General features: G+C 41.4%; 1 protein-coding gene across 1 annotated transcript in view; it reads left to right on the top strand.

Moving 5' to 3' along the window:
* The window catches only part of ATP8B3 (ATPase phospholipid transporting 8B3), a 203,536-nt gene that overhangs the window by 69,086 nt on the left and 110,729 nt on the right, over window positions 1-23,721 (top strand). Inside the window, exons 9-14 of the mRNA XM_083177190.1 lie at window positions 1,346-1,504; window positions 3,395-3,483; window positions 7,331-7,524; window positions 8,555-8,763; window positions 8,873-8,904; window positions 10,989-11,150. Of these exons, the coding sequence (XP_083033316.1) occupies window positions 1,346-1,504; window positions 3,395-3,483; window positions 7,331-7,524; window positions 8,555-8,763; window positions 8,873-8,904; window positions 10,989-11,150 (845 nt within the window). The remainder of the gene's footprint in view (window positions 1-1,345; window positions 1,505-3,394; window positions 3,484-7,330; window positions 7,525-8,554; window positions 8,764-8,872; window positions 8,905-10,988; window positions 11,151-23,721) is intronic.

The raw sequence follows: 23,721 nt of genomic DNA, 5'->3' as shown, positions 1-23,721 counted from the left end.
AGATGTCCTAAGCATAGCGACTAAGTCCGCCATTTGATCTGGCCTCATTATAGGGTTTTTTTTGCAATTTTCACACACTGCACTTTTCCATTTTCTGGCAGAGGTGCATCACAAACAGAGCATTTAGCAACATGCAATTTTTTGTGCTTTTGCTTAATTTTTAAGCTTCTCTTTACTTGACTCTGACCTGCAATGAACAATAACCCCACTCAGAAACTAAGACATTAACCATGCACTTTACTGACATTTTCTTCCTGGCTTACCCCGATTTTGCTTGCTGCTTCCTATCTTCCTCCATTGCTGCAGAGTCACTGTCAGCACAAATAAGCTAATTAGGAATGTACTGGGTATAACAATAAATGAATATCACTCCAGCAGCAGCGCTGCATTGTGGAGTCTTACCCGGTATCCGTCTGGCTCAGGGATCTCAGCAGCGTTTCTGTCAAGCTGTGCCGCCATTTTAAGTGCTGGCGTCCTCCCCTATGCTGTCAGAGGCGGTGCGCCCGGCCTCGCGCCTCCTGATGACGTCAGACGCCATCCCGCGTCCCCGGGCGCGCACGCCCACATGTGACCTGCGTGATGACGTCAGATGCCGCGTCTGACGTCGCCCCTGGCCGTTTGAAGCTGTAGTAGCGCCTCCTGAAGCTAAGGATCCCCGGCAGGAGGGAGCATGGTACAGATAGGAGGGAATGCGACGTCCGGGGATTAATGCCGGCTACCAAACGCTCATACGCAGAGCCCCGGAGGGCAAGGTACACCCTGTTTTTTTATTATTATTAGTCCCACAACTGCACTGGGCAGAGGGGCTTGCCAGACAGGTGTCCCTACTACACTAGGTAGCGGGTAGCCTCTAATTGCATAAACCCCTGGCTGCACTAGGCAGTGGGGAAGGCTGCAGCGGCCTCAGGGTAAGCCTCCTCTACCTGGAAAGGAAAAAAAGACACTGAGCCTCAGTAGGGGCGGTCCTTATATAGGGGCAGTGTTGTGTCTTTTTTTCCTTTCCAGATCTACCTAATGAGGGGGAAAACCCATAGTTCAGCTGCCATGGGGAGGTAGAGGAAAATCCATTAAATTGGCTATTATCAAATGAGGGCATATAAGTAATCAATAAAAATAATACAATTAGGTGGGGGGGGGGGGGCAGCCGTTATTGTTGTGCCTAGGGGTGCCATCACGCCTAAATCTGCCCATGGTCTCAACACAGGTGATGACAATCATACATTAAGAGGGAAGTCCAGGAACAGAGCATTTTGTACCTAATGAAATGGATCATGCGGGAATGTATTACTGTCCCATTATGCTAAATGTTTTTTTCAATTCAGTAACTACTTTTGTTTTTTTTTAGGTAAAGTTATCTGTGAAGAGGCAAACAGAAACATGCATTCTTTTGTAGGAACACTGGAGTGGCATGGAGAAAAGTATTCTTTGGATAATGATTGTATTCTCCTAAGAGGCTGCAAGATCCGGAACACTGAATATTGCTTTGGACTAGTCATTTATGCAGGTAGTTGCAGGAGAGTCAATATGATTATGGAATAATTTGTACAATTGCGCAAAATATACCAAAGCAGCTTAGACACTGACAAGAAGTTACACCAAAACTTCAAAACATATAAACAAAGAAACATATTCACTGTCTTGAGTGCTAGGGTTGGAGGAGCATAAGCCAATAGAACTCACACTGGTTTGTGAATCATAAAGTCCAAGAGATTCCTCTCTTATTTTTAGGGAGATATTCTGTGTCCCAATAATCCACAGTCCATACACTTCCCTTTTTCCTTAGTTAATTTCTAGAAAAAGAAAGGAAATAGTGCAACACCTTTGTAGACAGGGGGGAACAAGTTATTCAATCATTTCACTCACAAAGGTAGGGTAAAAACAAGCATATAATCACCAGCCGGTGATAAAAAACGGGGGATCTCACCAACCACTCCTGTGGTGTTAATCAACAGGTGCCGATTCTTTCAGTCAAAACTTCGGTGTGGATGGTCCTCCCAAAAAGCGAATGGTACTGTTCTCCAGCAATGGTTACAGTTGCCTTATACCTAAGGGTTTAAAAATAGATAAGATCCCTTCTTTTGCTGCTAATAATGCAGAGGTTCAAACAGAATGGAACAAAATCCTAGAGAATTGTTCATTTAATCTCATAGAATTAATTTTAAAAGAAAGACATCTGTTTCTTAATACTATTAATGAGAAAATGAATGCACTCCAAATAATGGTAAAACCCTTTGTAAATCTAGAGGAGTATAAGAACAGTGAGGTAAAAATTATTCGAAAGATTAATAAAGAAACAAAATAATTAAAATTAAAGAAAACTAAAAAATATCATCGAGATCAAAAAATTAAAGAAGGTTCCCTTAATCAAAAGGAGGTAAATGTAGAAACTCATGTAAAACAAAAACCACAGGAAACCCCTAAATGGAGGAAATTGGGGGGAAAAGACAGCAGTTAGAAAAGGAATCCCCTACGTATCAACAACGAGAAAGAGAACCCCTCAGGTACTCCCAAAGGAATGCACCAGAAACCCCTTATGTAATACCATCAAAAAGAAAAAGGGGTAGAAATATGTTCAGATCAGATCGAGGAAATGGAGTTGATAAAGAATGTCATCATGTCGAGTATGACAGAGATGATTATCAACGCCATTACTCCACAAACAGATTTGACCCCTTGCCTTGGGAAGAGCAGCCCAAAACACCTTTTTTAGAATGGGGAAGAAAAACAAAAGGGAGGTTTCGGAACTAAACAAAAATAAAAAGACTAAACGTGGTAAAAGAGGTGGAGTTAAAAAAAAGAACTAACCCTAAGAAAAAGATGATTCCCGCAGTTACTGATTCCCGCGTGCATCAATTTTAAATTTAATGTTTAACGTTTGTCCAACCATTTACATGGCATATATTTCATGGTAACGGTTTTAATCGATACAATTAAACGTTACATTTTATCCTGAAATTCTTTTCCTTTAGTGTGCCAGCAAAAAAGACAATCTTTCTCTTCTTTGCTCTATATATACTCATTGTCTTTGGCAGAACCCCCAGTCTGAATTAACTGTAATCCAACATTGCAACTATAATTCGGGAATCACATATTAATCTGAAAATTAGCTGGTGCAGAAGTATTCCCTGTCCCCCATTCCCCCTTTTTTGAGTATGAGTTTAATACATGCAAGACGACTTCAATACTTCCAGTTAATTAAAAAAAAATAGCTGTAGACTTTATTTTCCTGGTTCTTTTACACAACACAGGTTCCTACTATTAGGAAATAAGTGTGTTAATTGGAGCTATTAAATGAGTTTTGTTAGTAATATTGCCATTAGCTGATCTTTAAATGTAACTGTCCAAATTGTAAATACTGTATGTAGACTGTCAATTATGGCTTTTTTTCCATTAGGATTTGACACAAAAATAATGAAGAACTGTGGAAAATTTACAGTAAAGAAAACAAAATTGGACCTAATGATGAATAATATTGTGGTGATTGTGAGTATTCCGCATGTGCTTCTAACTTTTCAGGTGATCTTGTGAATGATAAATAAAGGGGCATACACACAAAGCGATTTTAGCCCATTTTATAATTGATTTGACTTGATCTCTTAAAAATTCAGCATGGATCACTCCGTGTGTATGCCACTGTGCGACGGTGATGTGCAGTCCTGTGTGTCGCCATCGCCTAACTAGACCTTAACTTCATGTGGTCAAGATCTAGTAAAGGCACCAGTGTTCTAATCAGAGACCGGGGGTCCGGGACTGATTTCTAGTCGTGTCTGACTTCTAAGCCAATCAGGGCTCGTGGTCTGGCAGCCAATCAGAACGAATGCTGGTAGGCGAGCACTGATTGGCTCACCAGCCGGTGCGCATTTTAATTGTCCGCCAGCATCCAGTGGTGAAAAATCCTGCACTCTGGGAGCAATGGGCTTCATTCAGCCCAGGCAGCACAACAGAGGCAGTAGGGGGTGTGCTGAGCAGAATGAGTGGCCCGGGCCCTTCCCTCTCTGTCATAGAGACAGGGCCCTGGACAGCTGTACCTACAGCACCCCCCTGATGGTGGCCCTGTTTGGGCGATCTAGTAAGCTCTGTGTGCTGAGCGTTCTGACTAGACTAAATCACTCATTGATCGGATGTTACACATTGCTCCGTATGGATGAGCATTCATTTGGAGCCAAATGTAATAGCACATGATCTGTGGGAGCTGGCATATTTCCAGATAGATTTAAAGTATTAATCAAAGGCAGAACCAGGTATTGTTCGCAATGCTGTCAGCTTGTAGTAGTATAATCAGGAACATATTTATTTCATTTTGATATATTTTTAAAATATATTATTTATTATGTACTAGAATATGTTTAGAATGTAATATAATTTATTTGATATTTGTCCTTTATGTACTGTATATCATTTTTTTATCTCTTAATTTAACTGTACTTTAATTCACATTCTTTAATCTACCAAGATTAAACACCCCTGATGAAGTCTCTTTTCTTGACAAAACGCATTGGTATTTGTTACATCTATGAATTTAAATGACTGAGAAAATCACTCCAACAAATAGGAGTAATCTTAAGTGCATTTTTTTACTATTGTATTTTAAATAAATGTATTAAAAAGTTTTTCTAATTGTTGTGAATAGTGAAGGGACATTACATATTAAAGGACATATCTGGGCACTGATAAAACTATTGTTGGTGGTAATGGGTGTAGTATCTATGATGACTATTTGCCCAATACACTTGTTGTGAATCTATTACTGGATCGTGTGCCTCTATTATTGGAGTATTGTTTGGATTATTTGGAGTGCACCGACCAAGCTGCCTGAATATAATTGGAGTGCCGGCATATGTGGAAGATTTTATATATATATATATATATATATATATATATATATATATATATATATATATATATATATATATATATATCAAGGTGAGATCGGCATTACCTAATATTCTCCAGTCAAGATGCTCAGGTGCCTATATATATATATATAATGCTGGGGGGGGGGGGCGGCGGAACTCAGAAATGAAGACAGGAGGCAAGCGGTATGGGTAACCGACGTTTCAAAAGCCCGCAGGCTTTTTTTTATCAAGGTGCTGTGGTAAGAACCACAGCACCTTGATAAAAAAAAGCCTGCGCCCTTTTGAAACGTCGGTTACCCATACCGCTTGCCTCCTGTCTTCATTTCTGAGTGCCGCCGCCCCCCCCCCCAGCATCTTGCATACAGAGCACCCCACAACGCCCAAGGGAAGGCACCGGAGCTTCATTGCAAGTTCCAGCACCCCTGTGCTGACAACGCGGAGTGCCACCACAGTCACTTTTTTTATATATATATATAAATATTTGTAGGTAGGTTCTGGCACTCACTAATAGGCCATATCTGGGTCCGTTGCCTTCCGTCGATTTAGGAGTAAGAAAACCCCACAAGTAGCAGCAGATGGCACGGCGGCACTCGGAAAATAAAGCAGTCATATAGTAGAAAAATGAATAAAACGGCACTCAGAGACTTGTAAGCAGGTGAAAAAACTTGGGGATTAGATTTAATCCATGTGCTCAAGAATAGAACGTTTTCAGGACTCACAGGTCCCGTCGTCAGCTAATGAAATGTGCACGTGTGGCTCTCTGAGAACGTGTGATGCACTGGGTGTCCCACTTAGAGAGGCTATAGCTGCATATTGTGGACAGGAGAAAGATATACTCAGCTATCGTCCAATTGTCATTAACCTGTCATTGAATATTTCTCTGAGTTCTCTTTATCATTTGTTAAATAGATTGATTCATTGCCCCAGATGAAGTCCTGAATGACGAAACGCATGGGGCCACGGGGCCGTTCATATTTAGGAACAGGAAAATGCTGCTGAAATCTTATGTGCTGGAAAACTCCTAATAAATGCTAATTTGTTTTTACTTATTACTTGATTTATTGTATGTACATAGCCACTCAGTGGGGATAGAATACAGCACACCTCTATTCTATTCTTTATATATATATATATATAGAGAGAGAGAGAGAGAGAGAGAGAGAGAGAGAGAGAGAGGTATGTGATAGCTCCAGCACTCACTGCATACTATGGATAACTGTCCCGTGCCTTCCACAGCATGTAGGTACATGCTAATAGATATTGGGAGATCAGCGGCGGCACTCGGTAAATAAATACAGTCAAAACAACACCATGGAGACGCCAACGTTTTAACGCTTTTATCGCGTTTTTATCGCTGCCCTGACGAAAACGCGATAAAAGCGTTGAAACGTTGGTGTCTACATGGCGTGGTGTTGACTGTATTTATTTACTGAGTGCACTCGGTTTTAAAACCATTCCACTTTGTACATTGCGATATGATGGATGCGGGACTATGCATTGCGTCGCAAGGTAAAAAAGCACCGTGTGAGTGCCCCTTAAGGTATATATTTACTAAAATTCATGTTCATAGAAGTGTAGATGTTGCCCATAGCAACCAATCAGAGCTGGTTATTATCTTCTATTTGAAAATTCAAACAGCTGCCGACCTGCTCTGAATACAGCCTGTCACCGCTTTCAATTGTGCCCGGCTGGTGGCTGTCACCGTTACCACGAGCGGCAGCTGAGTAAGGTGCCATAGTAATCAGGGTGCTGACAGCAATGAAGAGGACACTGTCAATGCCCTGATTACTATGGTGCCTTTCTCAGCTGCATACTCCGCTTAATGGGCAGGCTGGGCCTGACCATCCATTCTATATCTGACATGAGGTCTTTCTAATAGTTGTAAGGGGAAGCAGTAGTTTCTCACTAATGGGCACTATTTGTGAACCGCATTGTGCTGCTGAAATATTTGTTATTTAATTATTTTTGTTTCACCCTTTTGGTTATTGTAACAATGTGCATGAGATTTAGGAAAAATGGTCCAGATTCACTAAGCTTCAAAAAGTGGAGGATAAGCTACCAACCAACCACCTCCTAACTGTTATTTTTTAAACACAACCTTTAACATGGCAGCTAGGAGCTGATATGTTTGTCGTTTATGACTCTTCCCTTTATCAATTTTTGAAGCTTAGTGCATCTGGCCCTTTATCTTTTAATTCTACCATCCCTCTAAATAAAATATATAAATACACCTGCCTATTTGTGCATTAGACTGAAAATGTATAGCATCCAAACAGCAATATAAATAATGATATATATATTATTAATCTTAGCATTTTTGTCTATGCTGGTTCATTGTAGGTAAAAAAACAGCAATGAATGCTCTGCATTTGTAATAGTATGTGAGATGTTACAGACAATAAAATAGCTTTATTAGATTTGTTTAGATTTGAACAATAACTATCTAATCCTATTTTTTTTATATTGATCTGTAGATATTTATTATTTTGATTGGCTGTACCCTACTTCTGGCCATTGGATCAGGTTTCTGGGCTAAATGGTTTCAAGAGAAGCACAATTATATTCCACCTCTACCTTCCAATACGACACCCGCATACAGTGCATTCCTTGTCTTTTGGGGTTATACTATATTAATGAGCACCATTGTGCCAATGTCAATGTATATCACGTAAGTACACATAGGAGGTAGGAGCAGAAATATATTGAGACCTACAGTAGTTGTATATTAATTAAAGGTTTTCAAATGTGAAGATGTTCCGCATAGCAACCAATCAGATTATACTTCACATTTATATATCACCTTAATCTAGAAGATAAAATATATTTATTTATGTTTGCTCTCTCCCCTTTGAAGCAGTGCAAAATCCATGCTATTTTATGTTTGTGTTTTTGATATACATGGTACAGAATGTACCAGTTACTAATCATAGATTTATACACAGTGGTCAAAGTGGGAAATTTTAAGTGGGGGTATGAATATATGAATGGGATATAGGGGTACGTATTGCCTATAGCAACCAGGCATATTCTGACTATAATTTCTCTATTGCATCTTAGAAATTGATCAAGATATGATTGGTTGCTATGGGCAACATCACCTCTTTTCATTTTTAGAAACTTTAGTAAGTTTACCCCTTAGTGTCAATTTGAGGATACACTATTTTGTGCGCTCAGTGGAAAGGAGGGTGTAGTCATTTATTTTTAGAAGCTTTAGTAAAGTTACCCCAGGTAATTATGAGTAAATTGGTGAAATAAAAGGTACACACCAAACAATGACATGTCCCCCCTAAGAGTGAAGAGCTACTGTACTTCCGTTCTCATGAGATGATGACAGAAGTCTTTATCTACAATAGGTGGCTCCAGGCACACAGTGAACCTCCAAATAGTCTCCAAGTATGTAAATGGTCCAGTGGTGTTGCTTGCTGGCTGCTGGGTCTACCAAGTGACTGAGCCCCATAGCAGTTATATCCCTTGCATCCTCTATAGATTTGCCACTGCTTCATGGAATGTTTAGAGTAAATTCACAATAATATTCATACACTTAAGTTTATATGAATGGTTTTTGCAGAGAATTAAAAATGTAAATCATCCATCATTAGATTTGTCGGGGTTGCATCTTTTCCATTTTTATCTTGCAGTTGGTTATTTGAGCTCTACTTTCAAAGTTAAGGTTTGATGTCCACATTTTTTTCTTTTAGGTTAGAGTTCATCCATCTGATCCATAGTATGTACATTGATTGGGATCTAGATATGTATTTTGCGGAAAATGACACTCCAGCCAAAGCCAGGTCAACTACACTAAATGACCTGCTTGGACAAGTTGAATATGTTTTCTCTGACAAGACTGGCACGCTGACACAGAACATCATGACATTCAAGAAATGCTGCATCAATGGAAAACTCTATGGTAGTGTACAATCAGCCAATTCATTGAAAGATTTTAATGTAATGCAGTTCTGTATTGACATCAGCAGTGTGCTTTCTCCATAAATATGTGTATATATTTTTATTTGCAGGAACAAACTCAAGCAATGAGAAGAGTCTGGAGGTACACAAATGGATAACCAAGTACAATCTAACATATCTATTGTAGATAATTCAATATTGATTATAAACGCTTTTTAAGTTGCACTGTGAAATGCTCCTGTGCCCACCTAAATACAAAACAAATGTTATGGTATTTTTTTTATCACCAACAACATGTTTAATGCAGTTTTGAGATGATAATTACAACCCAACTAGCAATGTAAAAATGTGTGTTTTTGCTCATATAAAAAAAAATTGAGGTTGGAAGGGTTACATTTAAAGGTGTCTATTGTCACTTTGCTTAATCCCCAACTTTCTGCAGAGCTGAAGGGGGACAAATTCCCTCACCTCTGGGGTGTGTTTGTGGGCATGACATGACCTTGTGACTAGGGGCTGTGGTCAGGGTCACAGCACTTCCTGTGAGGCAACACACCCATTTTCATTGCTAAGAGAGGGTATGCCCAGTGCTCTATGAGCTCCTGGCTGTCATGCCCACCCCCCCCCCCCCCCTCCTCTATATACTGTATGTGTATGGATGCCGTGCACAAAGTATATATACACTGCTTCGCCGCTAAGCAGAGCAGCGAGTGAGGAAGGGTTTCCCAACTGCCCCAATGGGACTGCCCCGCCAAAATTGGTACAGTTGGGAGGTATGTATTGTGCATATGAGGTTGTCTCCTGTGCATAGTAAGGGCTAGAGAGGGATCCTAAATTCAGTTTCTCTGGAAACTGAAACAACCCAAACTTCCAGTATTCAAATACATCCAAACCCCAGATATTTTCTGCCAAGCTTGTTTCCAAAAACAAGGCAAAACATCATCGGTTATTGGATTCTGTAAAGTGCCTCCCTTTTGGTTTGGTCATTATTTCATTTAGAACACTGGAGGAAAAAGGTGTGCAGTGGCATAATTATAATGGGTGCAATGTGTGCGGTGCACAAAGGCCCCTGATTCCCAGGTGGGCCCAAAATGTACAAACTGCACTCATTCTTTAATACGGAATTGCCGGAAAAATGTCTGTTGCACCATTTTTCTGGCGGTTTGCGCATGTGCAGTAGAGTCTGAGCGCTGTAGTGCTCAGTGCATTGGCAGCAGGCAGGCTCTGCACCTGGGAGAGAGGAGGGGGCCTGGCCAGAAGAGGCTGTATATGGGCCTCCTCCTCTCTTAAAGCACCCCTGAAGGTGTGGCATGATTAAGGACTACTATAGATAGACTACTGTGGATGATAATAAAGAGCTATTGTGAATAAGGGCAGTAGAATACCGTAACCCTCAGACTCCCTGTCATCACTGGAGGGCACTGTTTTTAATGGCTACTACAGAGCCGGCACTAGGCATAGGCCATCTAGGTAAATACCTAGGGCATTTGGCATGCCTAGGGACATACATTGAGTAAGGAAGCAGCAGTTTTCTGGGCATCGGTAGAGCCAGATTAAGGTGGGCACTCAGGGGGTACATTAACTCACCACCCACCAGCCTTCTTTACAGCTGCAGTACAAAGCGCATTGTGCTGCAGCATGGCATGTGATAGCTGGATCTGCTGCACACACAGTAGCCCACCCTATTAGAAAATACAAAAACAAATTGTGCACGTGGGTTTGCAAAACCATAACATGAAGATGAATAAAGAAACAAAATCCAAAAGACAGTGGCGGTAATTCTGACCTGATCGCAGCCCTGCGATTTCGCAGTGCACCCAATTATTGATCGACTGCAATTGTGCACAGCTCGTAGCTTGCAGCCATTCAGAAAAAAAAAATCAGCGTATTTTCTGATCACATGCTGTTCTCAAGTTGAGTGACAGGAAGCCGGGATTTGTGGATGGTAACTGGCTTTATTGGGAGTGTCAAGAAAAATGCAGGCATCCCAGGCGTTTTCAGTGAGGGTGTGAGGCATCGGCCCATAGACTGTGCTTAGGAATACAGACACGTACAGTAGTCCAATACAGTAATCCCGAGGATTCTTTATATAGGCATTTATTTAACATGCAGACTGCAATTGCATTATAAGTGCTTACATGTCATCGTTTCTAAAGGTTAACAGTAGATTTATGTCTAGTACAGTGAAGTTCTCTTTTCCCAGTGAAACAATGTATTCTTGATTTTCAGGCAGTAAGCTTCAGCTGGAATAAATATGCTGATGAAAATTTCCACTTCTATGACCAGTCATTAATTGATATGGTCCACCAAAATAGAGATGAAATTATGAATGAATTCTTCCGGCTGCTAGCAATTTGTCACACAGTCATGGTAGATAGAAATGGAGGTAAGGTGTATTCCTTCTTTTTACACTAGATGATACTGTCTGATAATTATGGTAGTATATCTTAATTAAGTACAGGTTGAGTATCCCTTATCCAAATATCTGTTTTCCAAAATATTCCAAAAACCATACAGTCCAGAAAGTGAATTTTATTTTTCCTGAATATCTACTGGGTACATCTGTAACAGCACCACTGAGGACATGATATGTATCTGGCATTAAATATGTGCAGGAAATGATTGCTTGGCATTCAAATTCAGTATCTGGGATTGTACACAAACTTTATTTCATGTTTTGAAACCTTGTTTTATGCACAAATAAATATATTTGTGTGTATTTCATGTGTTTGATGTGTTTATACAACATAAACGCAAGATACCTCAAGATACATCATTGAAATATAAAAATATTCTGATATACGGAATAATCTATTATCCAAAATTCTTCTGGTCCCGAGCATTTTGGATAAGGGATACTCAACCTGTATTTGGTTCACTTAAATAATAACATACAATGTTATTTATTAAACATCAAATACAGGAACAACAGCATAAAAAAGATATGTTTTAAGACAATTTTTATTGGGGCATTGTATAACAATAAAGCAAAAAAGATTTCTTATACAGTTATTCAATGAGCACATAGTAACACAAGAAGAGGTATGAAAAGTAAAGCATCAATTAATCAACCTTTGCTTCTTGGTCAAAATAATGGGTACGTGACATTGCAATGAGGAAAAACAATACTAGTACAGGTTGAGTATTCTGTATCCAAAATGCTCGGGACCAGGAGAATTTTGGATAACGGATTATTCCGTATTTCGGAATATTTTAATATTTCAATTATGTATTTTGAAGTATCTTGCATTTATGCTGTATAAACACATAAAATACACACAAATATATTTTATTATCACATAAAATACACACAAATATATTTTATTTGTTCAAAAAACAAGGTTTCAAAACATGAAACAAAATTTGTGTACTATCTCAGATATTGAATTTGAATGCCAAGCAATCATTTTCTTGCACATATATAGTGCCAGTTACATATCATGTCACCAGTAGTGCTGTTACAAATGTCCCCAGTGAGTTTTTAGCAAAAAAATATATTTTTTTCACTTTCTGGAATGTATGGTTTTCGGAATAATTCAGATAACGGATACTCGGATACGGGATACTCAACCTGTAGTACATTTGTTTCATACAAAAGTCAAATCAAACACAAACACAAATAGTGCATGTCTCTGAAGCCTGAGGGGTGTACAATTAACCCCATTTTTAAGTTAGGACAAGTTAATTGGCAGATCATTGGTCGCCAACCTAGTAAGATAACATGTTGTACTTTTAAAACTATGATGAATTTATTTTCTAATGGAGAGCTGAAGAGTGTCAATATAAGGTTCCCATATGGAGAAAAAGCAGGCTAGTATTTTTCATTCTGTAATTAATACAGCAAAAACATATTTAAACAGCAAATATTAAGCAGCAAATATGAGCGTAAGGAAACACAGCATTAATATAGTATGTTTATTGCAGGTGATTAGAATGTGACATTGTTTAATTTACAGTCTGGGCTTTTATATATATAGAGTCGGCTCTGTGCTTCCGGCGGAAGTGACGTTCCGGACCCTTGTGCGGCGTCTGCCGCAGCCCGGCAACTGGACGTTGTCTAGGAGACAATATAAACAAACAACATTACAACAGTGATCAGTGTACCATTCACATAACAACCAGTGATGCTAGGGGCGGGTACGTGAAGCTGGATCACAGCGTCATTACTCGCCATAAAAAACAATGTGTGTTAAGACTCCTGTTACGGAGATATAGAAAAACATTTGAAAACACATTTAAAAAATACATTTAAAAAAATACATTTAGAAAAATATATTGTTTGAAGGCCAGGATGACCATCCCCAATAAAGTTAATCTGCATGGATTAGGGTAAACATTATGCAAAAACATTTTTTACTACTGTCAACCTGACCTGCTTCACCAACCTTTTCATTGGTGGTATATATTAACTATTTATAGCTACTTAGGGTCAAGCTCTAGCAATGCACCAGTCTCACTCCAATATGACCTATTGCTTCATAAGGAAGTTTGTAATTCTTAAGACACCCAGCTAGATGAACTAACCCACCAGCCCTAATCCCAATGTTGCCGTGTCAACACTTTGTAAGATTATAAGAAATTTGACAGGCCCAGTGATTCATTCAAACCTTTAGGTTTAAGAGTTTCTAGTCGAAAGATCCACTGGGTCTCTAGCTGTAGTAGCCTTTTGCTGCGGTTGCCACCCCACAGATCCTGTGGTACATGGTCCACTATCTTATACTTAAGGGTGGCCATGCTATGTCTGCTGTCCACAAAATGGCGAGCCACCGGTTGCTCGCTTGTGCCCGTAGCTAGGGCCGTGCGGATGGCTAGCCGATGTTGTGCCATGCGGGTCTTAAACTGGCAGTCTGTCTTGCCAACATAATACAACCCGCATGGACACATTATTACGTATATCACAAATTGTGTGCTACATGTGAGTGGCCAGTTGATCTTGACCTGCCTACCCGAGTGAGGATGTAGAATATAATCCCCGGGTGCTAGATGGCTACACGTTGCACATCCCAAGCATTTAAAGCAGCCATTCCTTCTGCTAAGGAAGTGTGTGGGTTTAGGGTTTTTAAATTTGGTGACATCAGTCTTGACGACCATATCCCTGATGTTTTTACTGCGGGAATAACTGGGCATAAATTTTGTACCCTTAAGGCCTTTTAAATCCGGGTCACTTGTTATAATAGGCCACAACTCCTTGCTGGTGTGCCTACTGTGAGTATTATATTGATTAACCCAGGGGAAAACATTCTTTTCTACATTTTTGTTGGACTGCGTGAGTAGCTCTGCCCTGTCTCGTGACTTGGCCTAAATGTTCCACTGTCAATGTCCTATATACTAAAACACAACCAATCCTTTGAGCTAACACTGCATTTTGCACAAAGACATGTACCGAGGAACATATTCACATATAGGCTATAGCTAATGGCCCTGGGATGTATATCATATAAAACAACTCAGCCATAGGCTGTCGTTGAGTCCCCTAGGTGTGACCGTATCCAGCCTATAGATCCATTTATTTTCTAACTGAACTGAACTTGAGAGATTGGGTAGTAAAAACAGATGTCACACATTTGGGCAAACCTGAAATTAAAGGAGGCACCAGCGGATTCCTAAAACGGGGCAATGGGTGCTTTAAATGCACAGGCTGCACGACATGTAGCCACATGTCGGTAGGAAAGTTTATTGATCATCCCCATTCAAGCAAAAAATTTGCCATTAGGATGCCCCTCACATGTACATCCAGGTTTGTTGTGTACGTTCTGTTTTGCCCATGTGGGCTCTACTACGTGGGCAAAACAGAGCGACAGTTCAAGGAACGCATGGCACAACACAGGGCGGCCATTAGGGCGGCACTGGGAAGTGGCACCAGTGACCCGCCATTTTGCCCAACATAAACATTCTGTTGCCACATTACATCATAAAATAATTGACCAGGTGCCCCCATCCCCACGTGGGGGGGATAGAGGGAAAAAACTGGTTCAGTTAGAAAATAAATGGATCTATAGGCTGGATACGGTCACACCTAGGGGACTCAACGACAGCCTATGGCTGAGTTGTTTTATATGATATACATCCCTGGGCCATTAGCTATAGCCTATTTGTGAATATGTTCCTCGGTACATGTTTTTGTGCAAAATACAGTGTTAGCTCAAAGGATTGGTTGTGTTTAAGTATATAGGACATTGACAGTGGAACATTTAGGATACTCCTAATTATATATATATACAGTAAGAAAAGTCTTCATGTGTGTTCCCCACGCAGGGGGTTCTTTTTAATGAGCACAGTACGTCACTCTAAGAGCATTATTTTTTGGTCTCTTTTTTTTTTTTAAACTAGTCATGTGCACTTGCTGGACACTAAGCACAACACTGAGTGGAGGGCAAACATTATGGTCAGCCACCTTGTAACTCCGCGTCGTCGACGTGGTCTTAAATATAGATGTAACACAAATAAGTTTTTAATCAGTAAGGTTTTATGGTATAAGGTTAGTCTTTTTATGCATGTGTAAGTGTTGGTTTGTCATTTTGATGTTTTTTGTATACAGCCGCGTCCCCATGGCAACAGGACGCTGTCCCGACTGGGCGTACCACGGCCGGAGACTCCCGGCACGTCATATCCGAGTGACGCACTTCCTGGAGACGGAATGAGCGTCCCCGGTGTGCGTGAAGGGAGACGGAGGCCGGAGGAGACGCCGGGAGGGAGGAGTTGAAAGTTGTTTGCCGCGCTTTGTAAGTATAAATATATGCACTGTTTACATTTTGTTTCACTTGTGTGTGGCTTGAGAAAGGGGTGCGAGCCCCGAAATGTCGCTTGAATAAACCACAGTTTTCTTCACTTTACAAGTCTCCGAGTGCCGCTCCTTCTTCCTGTATATATATATATATATATATATATATATATATATATGAGCAGGGAACCGGCACTCAGGGACTTGAGACAAGTAAGAAGTGGAGACACAATAGTCTTGCTCCGCTTCTTACTTGTCTCAAGTCCCTGAGTGCCTGCTCCTATACATTGGTCGTCCTGTACGTCGATACCTGGCACCTGGGCACCCAAGCCTGGCTGAAGGCTTTGGGAGTACCTGCAGTTCCTGCTGTATGTATATATATATATATATATATATATATATTCTTTGCTTTTTTTCACTGTAAGTGTCCTGAAGATGGGCTACAAGCCCAAAATGGCGTAGACCACACTAAATCATTCTTGCACAGTTACTAGTCCTGGAGTAATGCTTATTTACCCTGCTCTATAGACCTGTCAGTCCAGTAGTGCCAGACTTCTCCGCATATATATATATATATATATATATATATATATCTATATATATATCTATATATATATAGATATATATAGAGATATATATATAGATGCGTTGTTAGTACCGTTCTTTGACTGTTTGTTAGTGGGGGTTTAGTCGGTTAGGATGTGGAGCCCAACGCGTTTTGTCAGTACGACTTCCTCAGGGGCAAGAACATACCGATATTGAATAGGTTGTATATCAAACCAGTAATCCAGAATCTCATATACATCCGGAGAAATCAGCCGTGGAAGAGACTGCTTCTACGATGATAATCAGCTCAAAATGAGCTCAGAATGTATGGCCTTTAACCCAGCCAACTACCATATATAAGTGATGTGTATCAGTTGGATCCCAAATATACACACACATCTTTTTATATAAGGTGGTGTGTGTGTGTGTGGGGGGGTGGACACCAATATTTATCTTGACTCTGGGACAAACTTATGCCAATGTTGTGGTGTATATGTACTTTACTAAGACATAGAGAGAGATAAAAGGACCTATTTATCAACATGTGATAAAACTTGTTGATTATAAAACTCGTTGCATATGATAAATGGTGCTCCAGCTCACAACTGTCATTTTTCAAGTCCATGACTCTTAGGAGCTGATTGGCTGTAGCACCATTTGTCATATGCAATGATTTTTATTCACAAAGATTTCTATCAGTCATTAATAGATGAGCCCCAAAGTACCAGCCAGTCATTTCCTAACTGCCATATTACAGGCTGTGATTGAAACATTTATGGAAGTGGATTGGTTGGTAGTTTGTCTTTCTCCACTTTATCTCTTTCCAAAGCCCCTGTGTGTTTTAGTAAAAATGTACTATAAACTGGAAAAGGTATTTCTTTTAGAATATATTATTTAAAGTGTTGAAAGCGAAAGATAAGAGGTTGTGTCTGACCACAGAAACACAAATGCTTCCATGGGCACTATACCTATACTACAAGGTTTTCAAGATTGTGACATACAATGTACTGTAGCAGCCTCGCATATCAGTCCACCCCCATTAAAATAGTGGAAACTTTTATAACAAATGACACATTGGTTACTGAACAAAATAATAAAATGGCCTCCAATTTATACACATTCTCTATAGCAGTGTTACATGTGATATAAACAATTCTCACACACCTTTTCTCCATTGTTTTATCCATTTCCAGACTCTTCTCTGAAGACTATTGCTTGCCCACTATTTCTATATTTACTCCTTTAACTCTATACTTTTTAACTCTGATGACTTACCATTCCTTCTTCTTGTTTTTTTTATTTTTTTAAATGTTTTATTTATAGAATGTGAAAATACATGACAAGAGCAGAATGACATATAGATATGTTAGTCAAAGGTAGTTTCACAGTTTTTTCACAGTTTTTCCACAATCAAATATAACGTTATATCTAGACAAACTTCAGGTTAGGTAGCATACATTGATTGGGATTATATGGGGTGGGTGTAGGGGTAAGGAGGGGAAAAGGAGGGGAGAAAAGGGAATAGCGGGGGGGGGTACCTCAGGGTGTTTCTGTATTGGAGGGTGAGAGTAAGTTGAATTATTTAGTCTATATTCGTTTGGTTGTCTGTGGAAGGTGGGGCCATCCGTGAGGTCCACGGGTTCCATACTGTATCAAATTTATGGGAGCATTCATGTAGATAGTAAGTTATCTTTTCCATGTGGGCGATGTACCAAATGTAGTTGATTAGTAGGGCTAGAGGAGGTGTGTCGGGGGACTTCCATTGCTTAGCAATGGTCATTCTGGCTGCCGCCAATATGTGCGATAATAATTTGTTCATGGGAGGGTCTAACTCTTTAAATGGGCGGGCTAATAGAAATGTCCATGGGTCCAGGGGAAAGGTCAGACCGGACAAGGAGTGCATGAGGTCGCGGACCTCCAGCCAGAATGGGACAATTCTGGGACAGGTCCACCAGATGTGCAGAAGTGAGCCCCTCTGACCACAGCTGCGCCAGCAGTTAGGGGTGGCCGATGGGAACATCTTAGAGAGTCTTTCTGGGGTAAGATACCATCTGTAGTATACTTTATATGTGGTCTCTTTGATGTGGGTAGAGATTGAACTTTTGGCTATGCTCTCGCGAATTTCGTCCCAACAGTTTTCATCTGGTGGAGAGCCCAGGTCTCTCTCCCACTCACTCTCATGGCGGGTCTGTGTGGGGGCAGTTGTGTCGATCAGCATTTTGTATATCTGTGAGATCATACCCTTGGAAAGGGGGTTAGATGAGCATAGTTTTTCAAAAGGAGTCATATCTCGGAGTGAGTCCGCACTTGATAGTGATGTAAGGAAGTGGCGAATTTGGAAGAATTCAAACATAGGGGGGGCTAGAGTAGGGTATTTGTTTTTTATTTCCTCTAGGGAGAGCCATGAATTTTGCTTTGAGAGGTCAGCGACATAACGAATATTGGATTTATTCCACGTTGTGAAAGTTAGAGGGGAAGTGCCTGGGGGGAAAGCTGGGTTATCCCAGAGGGGGGTGAGTGGAGAAGGATAAGAAGAGAGTTTGTACTTGTCCAAGGCCCTATTCCACAAAGTGAGGTGGAATTTCAGCGAGGGTATAGAGCTGACCAGGGTAGCTCTTTGTGGTTTTTTAAGGCTCCACAGAGAAGATAGGGATCTAAGGCCTAAATATTGTGATTCTATGTCTATCCATGCTATTGACCCCGGTGATGCAAAGGACGAAGCGATTTGGCTCAGATGTGATGCCAAGAAGTAATATTTTATATCTGGAAGTCCTCTGCCTCCCCCAGCTCTAGGTAGTTTGAGGGTGCCAAAGGCTATTCTAGGGGGCTTATCATTCCATATGAATTTGGAGATTAAGGTTTGAATATTTCTTAGTGTCTGGTAAGGAATTTTAATTGGGAGGGTCTGGAAGAGATATAGGAATTGTGGGACAATGATCATTTTAGTGGCTGATATTCTCCCAAACCATGAGATGATGTTTGATCTCCATCTTTTGAGTTCTTGTTTAACTTTATTTAGGAGGGGAGGTAGATTTTCTTTGTAGAGGAGGTCATAATTGGAGGTTATGTTTACCCCGAGATATTTAACTTTGTTGGCTTTCCAGTTAAATTGATATGAGGAGAGTAGGGAAGTTTTAATAGAGGGGGGGGGTATGTAGAAGCATTGCTTCCGATTTGGAGAAGTTTATTTTATAGCCTGATAGGGAGCCATATTCATTAATGATCTCATATAGGGCTGGTAGAGATGTCTGAGGGTGGGTTAGGGACAGCAGGACATCGTCGGCGAAAAGTGATATTTTATATTGATGGGTTCCCACTCTCACCCCCACGACCCTCTCTGATAGTCTGATCCTAGCCGCTAGGGGTTCGATCACTAGGGCAAATATGAGGGGCGAGAGTGGGCACCCTTGTCTGGTGCCGTTTGAAAGAGAGAAGGGGCCCGAAAGGGTTCCATTTGTAAGGATGCGGGCAGAGGGGGCCGTATACAAAGCTGAAATTGCGGTAAGAAATTCCGCCGATAGACCGAAGGCGCGAAGGGTCTGAAATAGGAAGGGCCATGATATTCGGTCAAACGCCTTCTCGGCATCTAATGAGAGGATGATAGAAGGGGTCTGTCTATTATTGATGATCTGAATGAGATCGATAGTCCTCCTTGTGTTATCCCTGGCCTGACGACCCGGAATAAAGCCTACTTGGTCGTAGTGGATCAGGCCAGGGAGAACAGTGCTGAGGCGAGAGGCAAGTACTCTAGCGTATAAATTAATATCATTATTTAGAAGGGATATAGGCCTATAACTTGCACATTCAGAGGGGTCTTTGCCTTCTTTGTGTATTACTATTATCCTGGCCTCTAGCATCGTTTTGGGTAGTTGGGCACCATGGAGGACTGCATTGAACGCCTTTTTAACATAGGGTATCAGGATATTAGCGAATTTCTTATAATAGGCCGCTGAAAACCCATCTGGGCCAGGTGCCTTGGATGGTTTTTGGGCCTTTAGAGCTCTCAGAAGTTCCTCCTCTGTAATATCCTGATTCAGTTGTGCTGCGGCTTGTTCTGATAGTTTGGGCAAGTTAGCTTTTTGTAGGAATTCAGACATCATCTCAGTGGTAGGGGTTGGGGTCCTTGGGTCTTTATTCAAGTTATAGAGGTTATGATAGAAGTTCTGGAATTCTTGATTGATGGAGTTGGGGGAATGGGTCAGAGTGCCATTTTTGGTTTTGATAGTTAGAATGTTGTTCTGAGAGCGTTGAGATCTGAGTCTCGAGGCAAGCATTTTATCTGCTTTGTCGCCCTTCTCGTAGAACGTCTGCTTCAGTTTTTGAAGTGTTTTAGCTGTACGTTCCGAGAGAAGGAGCGACACCTCTGCTCTGGTTTTGGAAAGAAGGTCAAAATTCTGCTGGGAAGGAGAGAGTTTATGTTGTTGTTCTAGGGTTTGGAGCTTAGCTGTTAGGTTCTTAAGATGTGCGCTTATGGATTTTCTATGTCTAGAGGCCATGTTTATAAGATGACCTCGCAGTACCGCCTTATGGGCTTCCCAGAGAGTCAACGGGGATGTCTCTGGGAGGTCATTAATTTGGAAATATTCAAGGAGTTGGTCTTTGATTTGGTTGGTGAGCCCTATATCGTGGAGAAGAGAATCATTCATTCTCCATGTAGAGGCTGTTGGGCGGGAGTGCATTGTGATGATTGTTGTGGAGATAGGGCAGTGATCAGACCAAATCATAGGGTGAATGTGTGCTTCTTGGATTTTAGGTGTCAGGTCCCTGCTCAGAAGGATCATATCAATGCGGGAATAGGTTTTGTGGACGGAGGAGAAAAATGTATAGTCCCTAGTTACAGGGTTTATAATGCGGTAGGAGTCAAATAAGAGATGTCGTTTAAGAAGAGCGATTAGGGCCAAAGTGGCTGGGGAAGGGGGCCTAGAGCTGGAGGAGGGAGGGGGAGAGGAACGGTCCAATTCCCTATCAAGCACTTCATTAAAGTCTCCTGCCATTATAATTGAACCTACGGCATGTGTTGAGAGGGCGGAATCTATTCTCTTAAAAAAGGAAGCTTGTTGCTGGTTAGGGGCGTATATATTAACTAGTGTGCATTCCTCTCCATTAAGTTTGCCCACTAGGATTAGCCATCTCCCTTTCCTATCCGCATGTGTATGTTTAGGTTCAAACGTCATATGAGAGGCAAATAGTATGGCCACTCCACGTTTCTTCTGTTTGGAGTCACATGCGTGAAAAGAGAGAGGGTAGGCCTTAGATCTTAGTTCTGGGTGTGAGGGTTTTTTAAAGTGGGTCTCCTGAAGAAATATTATATCACTTTTGGATTGTTTTAAAGTGAGATAGAGTTTGGTGCGCTTTGATGGACTATTCAGCCCCTTGACATTTTGGCTGTACACTTTAATGGTCATGAAGAGGACAGAGAGATAACGCTTTATGGATCTCCCCAAGTTTCCACCCGGAAAGATCCTGATGTATCGTAGTTTGGGGTTGAGAAGGTTTTTCCAAGTTGAGGTTAACCCTGAGGTAAGGGTTGAAGCGAGTGCATGTGGGGTAAAGGTAAAGGAATAGTGAGGAGAGGGGGAAATTGGAGACCAGATGGCTAAGTGTCTGGTCGAACTTTCCGGTCGGGGGGAAGGGAGGGAAAGTCACGGTGTGACAATGACCGGGATTGGGTATAAGACCCATGTTTGGAGAGCGTGGCCTGGACCCGTTACGGTCCAGAAATATTAACGGGGGAGTCAAGGACTATTAAGGGAGCTAGTCCCGTATGTGAACATCTGGTATATGGGATAGCAATGCTATTTATAGCCTGCCTGTTTTGGGGAAATGAGTAGTGAACAAAACATTTTCTAACATTCAAAACGTCAATAATAATGTAACCAACAGATCTAACATTATTTATCTTTTGGAAGCATTTTAAACAAGGGTAGTTCTGTCCGCGTCTCCTTAAATAGTAGAGGCCGAGAGAAGTATACCCAAACGCTAGGTAACTGAGTAATATAAAGCATTAACGAGAACAGAGATAATTGTCCTTAACCGAACAGGTAAATACATGGTTGATATCAGGTGGAGTTAAATTTCTATAAAAAAGAAAAAAACCTTAGAGATGGTAAGCTGGTCCACTTATCACCATGGCATCAGGATTGTTACCAAGTTGGGCATCTAACCAAGTCTCATGGAGGTGGATTAGGGGGATTAGCCTTTTTGGTTGCAGATACCCTAGACCAGTCCCGATTCAGGGTACGTTTTGGAGTTGTCAGTTGATCTATATTGGAAAGGTCTTGAGGCTTAGCACTGGCGGTGTCCGGAGGTGCTGGGGCCTGCAGGCCTAGGGAGTGCAGGAGTTGGCGTGCTTCTTCAGGGTTCTTCGCCATCTGAAAGCGATTCTGATGCCAAATTAGGATGCGGAAGGGGAAGCCCCATCTGTAGCGTATTTTATTTTCCCTCAGGAAGGAAGTAATGGGTTTAAATTCTTTTCTTTTAAGCAAAGTGGCAGGGGCAATGTCCTGAAATATTTGGAGAGAGTGTCCTTGAAAGGAGATTGAAGGATGTTTTCTTGATTCACGGAGGATATCTTCTTTTGCCGTATAATAATGGCATCGGAGGATAACATCTCTAGGTTGTGAGGACTCTTGTGTGCGAGGGCGGAGGGCTCGGTGGGCCCTGTCCAGCAGGAGGTGGTCCTCTGGGGTTGTTGGGGTAAGATGCGAGAAGAACTTTTTGAGATAGTCGTCTAGTTGTGTTACTTCCACCTCTTCTGGGATGCCTCTTATACGGAGATTATTGCGTCTCGCCCTGTTGTCCTGGTCTTCTTGATATTCTAAGAGTGATTGGACTTCTTGTCTTAGTAGGCGGATCTCATCTTCTTGTTCGTTATGTGAAGAGACTACTTCGTCCATTTTTGTCTCCAGTTGGTCAGTTCTATCTCCGATTTCATCGAGATCAGTCCTTAGTGAGTTGACAGCTTTGTGTACTTCGGATTGAATCGCCTGGACTGAGCGTCTAGTCTCCTGCACCTCACGAAAAAGAGAACGGATGTCTTTTCTGGTGAGTGGAGCATTGTCAGAATCTTCAGAGTCCGAGTTATCTTGTTGTAGGGAGGTAGGGTCCTGCATAGATTTATTGGCTGAAAACGCAAATTTTTTGAGACTTTGGGAGAGATCTTGGTCCACAGGTTTCTTGTTGCCTTTCGGCATTTTGGTACAGAGCTAATTCCTGATGCTTCTAGGTTCGGTTGAAGAAAGAGTTGTAGATCACTGCGGCAGGGTAAGGCGAGCTAATTTTACATTGGTAATATAGGATCGATGGGAGCTCCCCAAGGTTCGGAGGGTTGGGGGGGAGTTACATCTTGGTATGTACGCTAGACTACAATAGAGGCTAGGGTATCAAGGAGGTGCCTCAGGTACAGCTGGTGAGATTTGGCTCTATGATTTGGGTTAGGTCAGTGTGTGTGAGCCTACTGGAGATTGCAATGAAGTCTCTTCTCCCCTTGTAGCAGTTGGGGGGTCAGGTTACTATTTTTTGTTATTGTCGGTGGGCTTCGGGGGTGTTGCTGCCCACTAGAATCTGTGCCCTGGCTGTCTCCTGTGTCAGCGGCGGCCGGGCAAGGGTAGTCTGTAGGGGTTAGAGGAGGGAAATCAAGTTTTTAAGGGGTTTAGATCGGGAGCTCCACTGATCTGTGTCTTCTCACTTGAGCTA

The sequence above is a fragment of the Crinia signifera genome, chromosome 1 (assembly GCF_055691185.1).
Source record: "Crinia signifera chromosome 1, ASM5569118v1, whole genome shotgun sequence".
In the NCBI taxonomy this organism is placed as follows: domain Eukaryota; kingdom Metazoa; phylum Chordata; class Amphibia; order Anura; family Myobatrachidae; genus Crinia; species Crinia signifera.
The sequence above is the reverse complement of the archived record's forward strand: the minus strand, read 5'-3'. Positions and strand labels throughout refer to the sequence as shown.